This window comes from Osmerus mordax, chromosome 9, assembly GCF_038355195.1.
Source record: "Osmerus mordax isolate fOsmMor3 chromosome 9, fOsmMor3.pri, whole genome shotgun sequence".
NCBI classification, from domain to species: domain Eukaryota; kingdom Metazoa; phylum Chordata; class Actinopteri; order Osmeriformes; family Osmeridae; genus Osmerus; species Osmerus mordax.
In genome coordinates this window covers 10788523-10802776 of record NC_090058.1, presented here as the reverse complement: position 1 = coordinate 10802776, position 14254 = coordinate 10788523, and the positions used below count along the sequence as shown (strand labels likewise).

Here is a 14254-nt window from a genome sequence, read left to right as displayed (position 1 = left end):
AATGAAAGGAAATAGTATAGCAAGTCTCTTGAAAACAACTTTTGTTGTGCTATAGGGGTACCCCGTTCCCCCCGAAAAAATGATTTTTCATCAGCGTTTTACCTTATCAGTCTATCCTAATCAACTGTCGGACTGATTCTTGACGTCCTGTATCAAACAAACAAACAGGAAAGCAAATTCAAATGTTTATTTACAAGCTCTGCACGTTTCACAGAGAAAGTGATGTAAATACAAAACAAAATGAGCGATTAACGGCGGTTTTTCTCCCTGAGCTTTACAAAAACAACACAGGATCAGTGAGGGACAGCAGAGAGATGTTCTGTACAGAGCCCTAATGCCATCCAAAACACTACAATACAAAGAAACACTACTGACAAGTTTATATACAGTAAATGGAACAAAAATAATTGTACACATGTAAAAGTGACTACCTCATCAATAAGGAACACTCCTGTGACAATTTACAACTTCCATAAAAAGACAGGTTGGGTATGTTGAAAAATATGAACAGACAGTTTTTCCTCAAAATTGCATACAATAGAAACCCAATGGCATCTCTTAAGGCAGGATCAGTAAGCCAGGCAACCAACTCCCTGGGGTTATAAGCAAGACAAACGTTTATTGCAAGACAGGGACATTCTTTAATATCAGAAGATAGATGACTGTTAGCTACAAAGCATTGGCTGTCTAGCTCATTGATCCTGATGTGTTGTCAAACAACCTAAACACGTAATTGACACACCATCATCTGATTTCAAAATTAGGAAGACTACCGCCAGTGAAATATCGGGAGTTCAGAAGTGACAACACGCTACAAGGCCTCAGGTATTGGTCTCTGAGGTAAAACATGGATATTTACACAGCCTTCCATCAGGTCTACATCCTTTTCTTTGGTTGGTCATCACCGACCTTTCGGTCTTCTCTATCCAGTAATTGTCATCTGAAGGAGCTGTATTTGTTCTCTCATTGCTAAGGCTGTGAGTGTGAAAAGGATGATAGAAAGGGGGGGGAGAAAAAAAAAGCACACGAGTGCTTCAGTGCAGAACCAGCTTTGACGCCAATTCGTCACAGCCACCATCGCTGTTAGGAATTAACACCACATCAAAGTTGTTTATGTTCCAATACTCTACCCTATACTCCACCCCCCGTGTTAAAGCAGTTACTCCTGTCCACAAGGCATTCTTCCTTCCTTCCTGTCTGTCTTGCCTGACCAACTGCCTCCTTGTCATGTCACTGAAACCCTTCAAACTTTACTCATCACAATGCACCATAATGAAGAAAAAAAACTAATAAAAAAAAACCTTGACATGCGCACAAACACTGACTTCTGTTGACAGACTGGGATGCATTGACAGAAATCAGTCATACATATGACATTTAAATTAATGTACTACACACAGGTATGGACAACAAATGCATGTGTGGGCAACACTACAGCAGTCACATATGGGTATACAAGAAGTCTCTTGGGTTATGGCACCAGCCATAGAGAGCTATCCATGTCAGACTGCACTTCCATTGTAAAACAAAATGGACAATGCTGGATTTAAGCGTGTGCATCTTCATACCAAAGTGTAGATGGATGTATGTGGTTCTCAAGGAACACATTAGGGTTGTGGTCTCACAATCCTGTTTGCAGGTGTGGAGTGTGAATTGGTTAGAGTAAATTATGCTTTGGTGTCAGTCAATAAGAGTGTAAAGTGAGCCGTCAGTTTATTAGGGAAGTGATGTACAGCATTGGTGTGTGTATGTGATGGGGCAGATGTAGAGCGGAGGAAGGAAGTTGCTGCTGGTCTTCTAATGCTGAGTATTCTGCACTGGCTGTACATTTGGATTTGCACCGTTGCTTTCCTCTTCCTCTCCATCGCTAACGAGGAACTCCTCCGGAGGCCACCGCAGCTCCCCGCTCTCCACCTCACCCTCCGTGGGCTCCACCACGATGGACGGCAGACGGTCCTTCAGCTTACAGCAGCGCTCAAAGTCAGAAGGGTCTGGGAATATCTGGGGGGAGGGAAGACAGAAACAGAGACATGAAGCTCTGGGTGGCTGATTCAGTAAAAGGACACACACACGTAGCCAATGTAGAACAACAACATTGTCACGTGACCCAAAGTGACAGGATTTATGCAATAAATATGCCGGCATGCAAATCAACACTTTGAAGTGACTCTTCTGTCACCAACGCCCAAGTTTCTCTTGCTTTTTGCGCAGAATCAGAAATGAGGGTCATGAGAAAGTCACAAGTTGTGTCTTGCAGTCAGGCCTGAAGATCTGCATGTCTGGATCAGAAAATGAAGTCCCGTGAGAGAGACTGAAAGAGCAGTCGACACAGGCCAGGCTGCTGTGATTAGTCACCGGCCACAGTCTCTCTCTGGTTCTGAGATCGAGGTAGAAAAGGGCCCAGGGGAAGAACTTCAAGTCCAAGAAAAGCATTTATTTAATTTTTTTTTGCCGTTTGGATAAAGTGGAAGAATATTTTTAGTCCTGCATATTTCACTTAGAGACACTGGATGGGGGGAAAGTGATGTCGCTTGTCTGGGCAAAGAGCCCAGTGGAAAGAAAGCATTAGATGGGGTCGAGTGAGAAGGAGGAGACGGACAGAGAAAGGGTCCAGCTGTGTCCAAATCTCCCTGAGTGTCATACATTAGGGATGAGGGGGGAGAGGAATGACAAAACGTTTGAGCGAGGAAGTGTCAGACTGACTGTGTGCGCACGCACACACCCAAATTTGTGGCTGTAAATTTGCGCCTCCTGAAAACAGCCGTGTATATGACCATGGGAGTATCTGAGCTATGGGTGATGAGTGTGCAAGAGTGTGCGCAGCGTGATTGTGTGTGTGTTAGTGTGAGATATGGTTCCTGTTAGAATGGGATATTTGAGATTCTGCGTGTGAGCATGTGCACCCCCATCTGAACACCATGTGTGCGTGTCGACAGCTTTAGTGTCTGCGTCTCCCTGCATGCGCTGCTGAAGTCAGCTGTGCGTCAGCACCGAGGGGAGTTGGCTAACGAGTGACCTTGCCTGTGGACCCCCAGCTCACACATGCCACAGCTTCACTTCCAGGGGCCGGAAAACCACGACACATCACCAGCGATGCACAGCGATGGCTATTTTGGGTTGTAGGGGCGGGAGTGGAGGGAGAGAAAAAGAGGAGAGGGTGCAGGAATTGTAACCGTTTTGACTGACTTCAGTAGAGGGTTAGGCAGAAGGCTACCTTTTCCTAACTGACTGTACGAGGGTCCCACTGTCCATTTGAATATGGAAGACCAGACTACTACTACCCCTCCCTCCCTCAAAGACAGTCACCACTCATAAGCAGATCAGAGGTGGGTGCCACCTTGCAGGAAAACATCTGGTGTCACTGTGGGTGGTGGATCCATAGACTTGAGAAGCCACCAGTATAAGAGGGGGGGGGGGGGATGCCTAACCACTACCATCACAGTCAGGCCATGGAGGAAGAGACTGAGACTAAAGTTGGGCTAGCAGCGCAGTAGTGGAAATGGGGAAAGGGGTGTTAGAAGTAGCATGCAGACCACTTTTCCTCTGAGTCTTTCCGCCCCTTCCTTCCCTCCCTCCCACAGCTGGGGTGTGAACCACGACAGGAAGAGGAAGTCTACCTCCTCCCTCTGGGTCCAGTCTACATCCCCCTCTTCCTCCATCAGCTCCCTAAAGCATGGCAGGATAGTTCTTCTTACCCCAATAAGGATGTCAGAGTGGATGTATGCTAGGCATGGGAATAGGTGGTTTAGATTTGAACTAAAGAGTTCCCTGTACACCACCTGGGCATAGATAATGGAGGCAGGGACTCCGAGTGTGTCCTACCTGGAAGGTGAGACGATCCTTGCTGGGGCTGAGCCTCATGTCCTCCATGGGGGTGCTGGTGATCATTACCTCAGTCATGTCTCTCCTGGGCACAAACACTGGGCTGCAGGAGACAGGAGACACTGAAGGTTAACACACACCTAATTGGGAGGAAGCTTCTGCATTACAGGATAGTGGAACCGAGAGTGGAATTTTGTTACATCTAGCTTACAACTATCTAGATCTGCTTTCCTGCAGTCGGGGAGTTTACGTCAAACCGACCAAGAGTACCGGTATATACCTTTTGAGGTGTAGGTGGTGATGTGAGAACCAGACAAGCAAGATGAGATGTTCCACTGAGGCGATGTAGACCCTTAGTTAACATCAGTCTGGGTTTGTCTGTAAAATGTAAGGCCAGGTATTTAGAGAAACCTGACCACTGAAATGGAATGAAGCGTAACATGGCATGCACTGCAAAACCATGCTAGCTGAGGCGTTGTGGTTAATGTTACAGTAGTTAGCCTCCTTTTGGCTCAGGATGAATTGTTTTGGTGCCTTCTATGGAGAGGACAGAGTCATTGTGAAAGTGTGCAGTGGGCGGGCGTACATTGCCCTTTCATCTGAAACCTAAACACTATTGAAAGTTTCACTGAAGTTTCCATTTTAGCTTGAGTAAAGAGAGGTTTATTTATGCTTTTTGGAATGCTGCTTTCCAGTCACATCACTTCTGAGGGATGACTGGTGTCAAACATGTGCTATAGGAGGAAGAGAAAGCCTATTCTTGGGGCCACAGATCTGAGAAACAAGATGGCAGAAGGATTCTCACACCATTTAAAAGCGTGACGGCATGGTGGTCAGTGTGGCAACGTTGGCCTGGCTAGGATGAGTAACTTGAATGAACAAAAACATTTTGTTTACATCTCTACAAATGAAAGATGCATGGTAAGCAATGTTGACACACTGGCAATAAACAGCAACACACCGAGTTGAGACACAGACTGTGAAAGTACAAGCTTTCAATACGCAACTCATGATGTTTGACTTTTCTCAAGTCAATCCCAGGCTTAAGGCTTAAACCCACCTCTTAAGTAATGTCTTATTATAAAAAGTTTGCCAAAGCTTATTTTTGGCAACGTATTGCTGAGTCTCAGATCAGAAGTTTGGTTCTAAACAAAAAGGCAGTGAGAGTCCCTTTGTGAAGCAAATGACAGTGGCAAGTCTGCATCACGTTGGCAAACTCTCTGGGGGTTCAGCCATGAGACATTTTGAATCGAGATGTATTTTCCGATGGCATACACACATATATGTATATATACACACACGTGTGTGTGCGCGCGTATGGTGGAAAACTCCTAAAACAACATTTAGATCCTTTTCAGCCTCAGCGAGTGAGTGAATAAGACTAGAAAGCAATACAAGCTCAGCATCAGTCTGATCTATAGGGATTAAACAGCAGATTCAATCTTTAAATTGCTGTCAGTCCAATAATTGCATTTAAAGCCCCAGGGCTCCATTTTCCAACACGTCACTTATCTCAAAAGGTTCTTCTGGCCTAATGCTATCAAAACAGGGCACTTGGGCTGGTGTGCATTCTTTGGGATAACATCTTAATGATTTATACATTATAGTACACTGATTTACTTAGGAGTCAATAAAAATAAAATAAAAGATTGGTTTAAAATGGGGGGGGGGGGGGGGGGGGGGGGAATAAGAGATGGTGTGGCGATGGATCAATACATGCCACAACATACTGCCACACCCTGGAGCGATGACGACCATCCGCTGACAATCAATGTTTTCCATTTCCAAGTCACATACCACTTGTCCCATTGACTGTCATACAGGGCTGGGAGGGCCTTGAGGTTCTCAGTAAAGGCATTTGGAATGCAGTAGGACACTCCAAAAACATGACTCTTAAATCGGGTTTTTTTTTGGTTGAGGACAAGCATGGGTGGATAAAACAATGGCCGGGGATCTAAAAATAAAAAAGTAGACCAAGAGGATATGCAGGCTTCAGCGATGGAAAGCTTAATTTCAGCAGCGCTGCTCTTAAACTTCTTTCATCCACACAGAGACAGAGACGGAAGACGCACTGTACGGGGGACAGGACAGACTTGAGTAGTGGAGTAGGAGAAGGATAAACACTTAGGCCTTGCCAGTCATATTTCTGCTCTGGGATCGTATAAACATCCTGCTTGGCTAAGAATAACAGAACAGCAGCATAATAAAAAGGGTACAATGAGAAGGAAGTTGGAGAGCCCAAGTAACAGTTCACCCTGGGAGAGAACTCGCATACCATTCAGATCCATTACAGGGAGAAGCAGGGAGGCCAGGACGAGGATACACAATGTGGCAGACCTTTCTCAAACCTAACTCTTGCCTCCCCATCCTCTTCAGCAGTCATGCTAAGCCTTCTGTAGAACCAACTGACCCCCAGCTTAGGTGAACTTTGGGACCACAGGAAATAAGAAACTGACAGACTAAAGCCTGGTTAACGCTCCACTGTAGTTTTACGGACTGTGCATAACTTTACAACGCAATCCCTATATATGACTTAACACATTTTCAAAATGGCCACGAGTGAGTTTTTACCATGCCGAAATTACATCAAGTTGAAAAAAGAACCCTCAGAACCCGTTTCACTGCAGTAGCCCATCAGTAAGTAGCACCAAACATTGGAGAACGTCTACCCTGTGCAGACAGGATCTGGCAAAATAAGCAACAGTGTGAACCACGCACAAGAGAAGGCAAACGGTACACAACACAAATAGGCCACAGGTTTCAGCAGCAGACATCGCCATATCCTGTCAGGTATGCAGTGTGAAGGCTGTCGAGAACCCACAACATGATAACGTACCACATGATCATGAACCTGCCATCAGGTTATTCTCCACCTATAGATGTTTCTTCCCACCTGCCTTACCAGGATGCTCTAGCTAGGTCAAGACATGGATGCCAGACACGTTTTTCATGGGCATACAAACACTAATCCTGACCCATCCATAGGACCAAGAGCCAGACAAGACTAATCTGAGAGCTGGTACAAGTGTCCCTAAAGTCATGTGATTTTAAAGGGTGTGTGCACATGCGTGGGTGTGTACGTGTGGGGGGTGTTTAGCACAAGGGCCAGAGAGAGATTTGATGCCATTAATCTATGATTGAGGACACGGTGGGATGACTTGGATTAGTCAGAGATAGGATATGGCTAATTATCGGGAACAGAGGTCATCGGATCAGGTCTCGTCTCAAGTGTGGAAACGTGCCCATCAAGTCCAAATCAACCTTCATGACCCCCGTCACCATTATGGAAAGAGCAGCTTGCGCTTACTAATCTCCCTTAATTACGTGTTACAAAACAAACCGGTTAGTAGAACTGTTCCATTTAGTCTTGTCCTCTTTTTTGGTGTATCTAACACTTAGCAATTGCCCTACATGTTCATTCAACTTTTACTAGAAGGTTGCGTTGTGAACACAGTGTGGCTGACCAATCTCGGCATGGCGACAAAGCCAAGGCTCTGACATTCCATACCAACACTGAGCTTCTGAGGATGCCAAGTCGCGCACACAAGCAGGAGGTGTGTAGGGGGTGAGTGCTGTGTCAGGACCCAGAACTGTAATAGAATGGTTGGCTCATGGCCATAAAACTAGGGGGAGCAGTCCCCCGTCTTACAGATGTTGAATAAGAAGATTAGACTACACACCCTTATCCTAACCTAAATGAAAGGAGAACCAAATCGTTATCACTGGTTAGGGATAACTGAATTTTGATGCATACCTTTCTACAGGCTTGCTCAGGAGCAGTTTTTGATGTGACCTTTGAGGCAACCAGTCAGTTTGACAAAAAACTACAACTTTGAGGCACACTATATAGAGACTATAATGTGGATCTCAAGAAGAAAAAGGGTTCCCCTTATAGCATCTTAGAAGCCACACTTCGGTAGAGATAAGAACAGCACAGGGAGAGCGGGTTTGTGGTTTTACAGTGAAGATCGAGGTTGGGCCTATACTTCCTGGATGAGAACAGACTGGCAGAGGTTACAAAAACACAGAAGCAGAACAATGTCTAATCAACAGCTTGCACATCCTCCTTCTCAAAAGGAATGTACTTTCTATCAATTGGGGTTTCACCATCTGGTCTTTAGTACACAATGTGTCCGCACAGAACTGAGAAAATAGCTTACAAAAAGAAGAATCGACAGACAATCTAGTGGCCACAAAGAGATATGATGCACTGACTGCATGAATTTAAACCGTGCATAAATTGACTCATGAGAGCCCATCTTTCTCTACTGCGTCGACCGCCACACCTGACGCACGAGCTTGGCGTCAGACTGGGTTGACGCCACAAAAGGTCAAGCAATTTCAAACGGTTGGCAGGTTAGACTCAGTTTCTTATTTTCCGACGAAAGGCATTTCTCACTCATGCAAATGTAGCCTGATAGCATCCCTCTGACGATATATTTATTTTGGCATTTCATTTTGGATTTGAGTTCCTTCAAAATAGCTGACATATAAACGAACAACTATCTCTATAGGCTACATAATTAGATTTTATAGAACAGCGGTAAAATTAACGTGGACTTTTTAACTTAAAGCAAGCCCACCGAACAAGTGGTGAAACTGCACCTGTCACAACGCCATTTGGAAACATTGGTTTAAGACATCCTGAACTTGTTTCTTTCTATTTTATGGGGTGTTATGACCGCCTGTGGAAACTAAGTGGGTGTTGCGGACATGCGCTATTTAGGCGCTAGTAGGCTAATTAACGTGACTTGCTTCTCTTCCTTCATTAATTCGCACAACTAGGCAACTCTCAGTCTCCTTTGAATGCAATTATTACAACGTAGCCTATAGGCTACATGCATTGTTTATCTAAATAATCAGGCTTCATTGCTGCAGTTAAGTGACTGAAAAACAATTTGAACATTAGTCAAGTGTAACATGTTGCCTACTCACCAGTATATTTGGGGAGAATACACAGACATGAATTCACACCTGCAATTAATTCTGATGATCAAAGTAATCTGTCGGAGATCCGGTTAACAGCGTTCTTATTCTCCACCAACACTGAGTACCCGTCCCTTGAAAAGAAGAGCGACTTCACAGAGCAAAGACAAAATTGGTTGGCAACCGCAGTGACTTTACAATTGTTCAGCGATTTGTCCGTCTAATCTCTCTTGTATTGAGTATTTATGTAAGAGGCGTGTACTTGTTCCGCTACAGACACACCTCCTCCTCACGGACTCGAATTCTTCAATGGCAGCGGTAAAATCACCAAGGACCAATCAGAACACATGTGCTTCGCACCCAATGACGATAGCAGGGATGAACAATTTCATTGGAAAATCAAGATACTGCAGCACTGTTCATTGATAGTCGCTAAGGCGACAAAATGTGTCTATGCAGAAAAAGGAAAAAGTCGCTTATTCTTGTAATCTAATAATAGATTGTCCACAAATTGAATGCGCACAATCTGAATGTAGATCACTAGAGTAATTTGATGTCCAGCAATTCGAAGAAATATAGCTACCAAATGTTGTTTCTAGAACACGTTTGACCTTTTCTTGTCCGTGTTGATATTGCTGATACGCGGGTATTTAGTGATACACAACACATATGTTACAATCCGTCGACATATGCCAAACATTTGAATGTATTTCACATTTTACAGCAGGCAACTTTATCTTTTCCAGGTCATGTGAAGGTCATATGTAGTCTCATGTAAAAAAAAATTTTTTTGTCATACAAGGCCATTTACACCTAATAGAAATGGCCAGCTGTTCTTCAAACCCCTTCCTCAACACGCACATTACTTAAAAAACATATGACAAAGGAGAGAGCTGGTGGACATCACTTAATGAAGCATTGGTGAGAACCTGCAGTCTTCAAAGCATGTAGTAAGGTCCATCAATGCCATCTGGTGGCAAGCGTCATAACACAAGATCATCTAAGTAATAATGCACTTACAGGTCAGCTTTTTGTAAGCCCCAGGTATGCAAGATATGGCTGAAAGGTGTTTCCTATAGTATTTTAAGTATTTCATTTTGAAAAGCTCCTTATACCCAGTTAAAACGGTAGCCATTCACTTTCAAACAATATCAAAGTTTATTGGCAACTAGAAACATGGTCCAGGCCTGATTCTGGGCATCAGTCCCAGGCATAGATTTACAAGCATTTTACTGAGTAACACATTTTATTTTCAGTTATTCAAATTATAATCTTTTTTCCCACCAGACTACAAGAAAGACAGAACATGACAATTCTATATTTGGATTGTTTGTCGTTTCTTAAAAATAAAATCCTTTGCATCAAAGAGTTGCTCTTCTCATCCTCAGGATTTAACATACTGTATGTAAGACCATACAATGGGGTTAATAAGGATGATATTTTTGTGTATATATTTTCAAAGCAAAATACAAAAAACAAAACGGCAAAGTGTAGAGTGTTGTAATTTCTACAATTGTACACGTTTGTCAAGTTACACTGTACATTTCAAATATAAGATTTCTGCTGTGTTTTCTCCTGTTTCCTCAAATCTTACATGCAAATAGCCAGAAGTTGTCAGATTGCTTGCAGTGTTTAGATGAATCATAAAGGCTTGTAGTCCAGCTTGGACTCCAGTTTTTTGGAGTCCGCCACCTTTCGGACCGCCTTCATGAAGTCTTCCTGGGTTACATACTCGTGGTCGGCGCGGATGGCAAACATTCCTGGATTACAAGAGGGGTGGTGGGTGTCAATGCTTGATGGGAGATCACGTCGCTAATTCAACATGATACAGGTCTATTATAATGGATACCAACCTGCTTCAGTGCACACGTTCCTCAGATCAGCTCCGTTGAACCCATCTGACAGCTTAACTATTGCTTCGTAATCTGCAAAGACGTTTTATTCAAATCAACCGGGTGATTTGCATTCAAAGATCCTCAGGACATCTTATATTTTATTATAAAAAACACGGCACTCGAATAAAATCTGTTGGACTGACCCATTTCTCCATGCTTGGTGATTGGTCCAGAATGGATCTTTAGAATGTCCATACGAGCCTGCTCATTGGGCAGTTCGATGTCTGAAAAATGATAAAACACACAAAATAAAAGGGTTGCAACCAAGTTCACAGGCAAAGTTTCAACAAATAGGAATGGAGGGCGGTGGAAGAGGGAGGTGGGTGGGTGGGTGAGGGAGGGGACATACGGATCTTGCGGTCCAGCCTGCCAGGCCTCAGCAGGGCAGGGTCCAGCGTGTCAGGTCGGTTGGTGGCCATGATCATCTTGACTCTGTGCAGGGTGTCAAAACCATCCATCTGGTTCAGCAGCTAAGGAAGACAACAGGGGAGTGACTCAGCATTATCACGCTCTGGCCGGGGAGCCCACGGCACCAGTGGCTGCACGACAGAGCAGTCTGAGGGGGCTCGCCAACGATTCAATGATGCCGATGTCGAAACATGAGGAGGCACTGTATGTGTTAAGGCTGTGAGCCTCACCTCCATCAGTGTCCTCTGAATCTCTCTGTCTGCAGACGTCCCCTCAGAGAAACGACGGCCGCCTACACACACACACACACACACACACATTACAGAAGCAATAAGGGGGAGGCGTCAAGGTCGACTGACACCACCCCACTCAAAATATTCTCATTGTACTGGTTTACACACTGAGGCTGTACCTATGGCATCGATCTCATCCATGAAGATGATGCAAGGCTGGTGGTCTCGCGCGTAGTTGAACATCTCTCTGATCAGCCTGGCACTCTCACCAATGTACTTATCAACTATAGAGCTGGACACCACCTGAAGAGAGGGGAGGTGGAGGGCATGTAATCATTGATATGCAATAACAATTGATATACTCAACAAGAACAAGTCTATAAAGTCTTACCTTCAGAAAGTTACAGTCAAGCTGGCTGGCTACTGCTCTGGCCAGGAGAGTCTTTCCAGTTCCTGAAGACCATGAACATGTCAAAATACAAAATTACACTGCATTAAACTAGCAGAACAATCAGTGTTGCAGCCCCTACAGCTTGTTGTGGGTTGACTAGGGGATGTCAATGTGATAGAGCTGTGAGGAGTCGGGGAGGGTGCCAGGGTGGGTGAGCTGTGAGGAGTCAGGGAGGGGGCCAGGGTGGGTGAGCTGTGAGGAGTAAGGGTGGGTGAGCTGTGAGGAGTCAGGGAGGGTGCCAGGGTGGGTGAGCTGTGAGGAGTCAGGGTGGGTGAGCTGTGAGGAGTCAGGGAGGGGGCCAGGGTGGGTGAGCTGTGAGGAGTCAGGGAGGGTGCCAGGGTGGGTGAGCTGTGAGGAGTCAGGGTGGGTGAGCTGTGAGGAGTCAGGGAGGGTGCCAGGGTGGGTGAGCTGTGAGGAGTCAGGGTGGGTGAGCTGTGAGGAGTCAGGGAGGGGGCCAGGGTGGGTGAGCTGTGAGGAGTCAGGGTGGGTGAGCTGTGAGGAGTCAGGGAGGGGGCCAGGGTGGGTGAGCTGTGAGGAGTCAGGGTGGGTGAGCTGTGAGGAGTCAGGGAGGGTGCCAGGGTGCGTGAGCTGTGAGGAGTCAGGGTGGGTGAGCTGTGAGGAGTCAGGGAGGGGGTCAGGGTGGGTGAGCTGTGAGGAGTCAGGGAGGGGCCTAGTGGGTGAGCTGTGGGGAGTCAGGGTGGGTGAGCTGTGGGGAGTCAGGGAGGGGCCACAGTGGGTGAGCTGTGGGGAGTCAGGGTGGGTGAGCTGTGGTGAGTCAGGGAGGGGCCACAGTGGGTGAGCTGTGGGGAGTCAGCCCTCTCACCTGGGGGTCCGTAGAGTAGACAGCCTTTGGGAGGGATGATGCCTACCCTCAGGAACAGCTCAGGGTTAGTGAGGGGGAGCTCAATCACCTGAAACACAGCAGCAGATGTACTCCCTCCTCTGTCCATAGATGTACAATTACTCCCCCGGTATTATTATTATTATTATTATTATTATTATTATTATATGTGCAAGATCTTTTTTCTTTTCTTTGTTTAGATACTGCGTGATACTGACATACCTCACGAAGCTCTCTGATCTGTTCAGCCAAGCCTCCGATTTCAGAATAGGAGACACTTCCTGGGTCTTCATGGGACATGTTGTACACCAGGGGGTCAACCTCTCTGGGCAGGTACCTGCAGGGGCACAGTCACAAGACATAAGGCATCACACACCGTGTATAACTAGTACCGATTATGGTCAGAGGTTCTGAGAAGTAGAGATGCAGACATTCCATGGTAGTCATTAAAAATGTCCAAAAGTATTTGAGAATAGGCTGAGTTACATAAATTGCATGTGGGAACTTGAGGAGGGGAGCCATTCACCTCATGATGGTCAGAGTGGTCATGTCCAAAGCAACTCTTGTTCCTGGTTTCAGCATGGACTTGTCCAGCTGCATCAAAAAAAGTATTGGACAGGTTTATTGCTGACCTAACATTTATGTTTGTTGGCAATAGAATAAACATTTATAGATCATGCAATATGATGACGAGTAATACCTGTCGTCTGCAGCCAACTACATATCTTGGGCCATTTGTTGCTTTGACAATAACTGTTAAAGTGCAGACACAATTATTATACTCTCTTTTCTTACCAGACATGAAAGAATTGCATAGCTACATTGGTACATTAACTGACATTCATTTCCAGACATTACAGTTCAACAGTGATTTCCTGTGAGTATCAGTTACTTCAGCACTTACATTTCTCCTCAGTCAACTGTTTAAGGACCTCACCAACAATCTACAGTACAGGAAAACGTAAAATGATTAGTTGTAGACAACAACATCGAAAGGTCAATCAACAAGAAAGGACAGAAGGTATTGGGGGTATAGCTGCTTACCTGTCCAACACTTTGCAGTGCTTTAAGGTCGTTTTCTGACTTTTCATATTGTTTTGTCTGCTCCCTCAACTGCTCACGAACTGTGTAGATAAAACAGTCACAAACAATAGTAGCTAGCCAACTAGCTTGGAAGAAAATGTATTATAAAGTTACTTCTTTTAGCAGATTAAGCTGTGGACGGCTACATTATTAGCGAGCTACTGTAGCTACGTTACCGGCTAGCTGCTCAGCATTGCTAGCGTCATTGGTAAACAATCGATTAAAGAAGAAACTACACCTTTGGCCACAACACGAGAAGATACACGACACCAGAAATTTAAGATACTGTATTTTGTCAATTAGCCAGGGGTATTGACGTTCGCTACAGTATCTGGCACTGCATGCTAGAAAGCTTGCATGACAAAGCGTCTTCTTGGTCAGCAGTTGTTATTTGTCTTTCAAAAGCTGGAAAGTTTTGTTTGAGCAGCACAAGCTAGCACCTGACCAAACTATGTATTTAACTATCAACATCTACTCACGTTCTTTCAGGCGCCCATCAATTTCTTTATGTTCAAGCAATTTCTTTCTGTAATCTTGCAGCCCCTTGTCTCTTGTATCCGCCATGACACCGGTGTTGTACAGAATTCAGTTCCCC

General features: G+C 45.1%; 2 protein-coding genes across 3 annotated transcripts; both read right to left on the bottom strand.

Annotated features, from left to right (window-relative positions):
- Positions 1 to 173: 173 nt before the first annotated feature.
- lbh (LBH regulator of WNT signaling pathway) lies at positions 174 to 8948 on the bottom strand. 2 transcript variants are annotated; one of them, XM_067243092.1, is made up of 4 exons: positions 8758 to 8948; positions 4103 to 4200; positions 3823 to 3925; positions 174 to 2001 (listed from the first exon to the last, which is right to left on the bottom strand). In XM_067243092.1, exons 3-4 carry the CDS (start codon positions 3898 to 3900, stop codon positions 1798 to 1800), a joined length of 282 nt encoding a protein of 93 aa, XP_067099193.1. In that variant the 5' UTR covers positions 3901 to 3925; positions 4103 to 4200; positions 8758 to 8948; the 3' UTR covers positions 174 to 1797. The 2 variants fall into 2 exon arrangements, with proteins under 2 accessions (XP_067099193.1, XP_067099192.1); XM_067243091.1 differs by lacking the exon at positions 4103 to 4200.
- Positions 8949 to 9882: 934 nt separating this feature from the next.
- On the bottom strand, positions 9883 to 14254 carry LOC136948790 (26S proteasome regulatory subunit 10B-like). The gene is made up of 14 exons (XM_067242840.1): positions 14139 to 14254; positions 13621 to 13700; positions 13481 to 13520; positions 13277 to 13329; positions 13103 to 13170; positions 12799 to 12913; positions 12559 to 12646; positions 11676 to 11737; positions 11464 to 11587; positions 11282 to 11343; positions 10993 to 11113; positions 10787 to 10867; positions 10602 to 10673; positions 9883 to 10508 (listed from the first exon to the last, which is right to left on the bottom strand). Exons 1-14 carry the CDS (start codon positions 14221 to 14223, stop codon positions 10390 to 10392), a joined length of 1170 nt encoding a protein of 389 aa, XP_067098941.1. The 5' UTR covers positions 14224 to 14254; the 3' UTR covers positions 9883 to 10389.

Bases quoted from the DNA above. Each gene is read 5' to 3' on its own strand.
- lbh (XM_067243091.1), bottom strand. From the start codon at position 8,786: ATGTCTGTGTATTCTCCCCAAATATACTG. The intron at 3,926-8,757 runs GTGAGTAGGCAA...TGTCTCCTGCAG, and splicing joins TATTCTCCCCAAATATACTG to CCCAGTGTTTGTGCCCAGGA. The intron at 2,002-3,822 runs GTAGGACACACT...CCCTCCCCCCAG, and splicing joins AGGATCGTCTCACCTTCCAG to ATATTCCCAGACCCTTCTGA.
- LOC136948790 (XM_067242840.1), bottom strand. From the start codon at position 14,223: ATGGCGGATACAAGAGACAAGGGGCTGCAAGATTACAGAAAGAAATTG. The intron at 13,701-14,138 runs GTGAGTAGATGT...TTATCTACACAG, and splicing joins TGATGGGCGCCTGAAAGAAC to TTCGTGAGCAGTTGAGGGAG. The intron at 11,344-11,463 runs GTACAGCCTCAG...GTGTGTGTGTAG, and splicing joins GGATGAGATCGATGCCATAG to GCGGCCGTCGTTTCTCTGAG.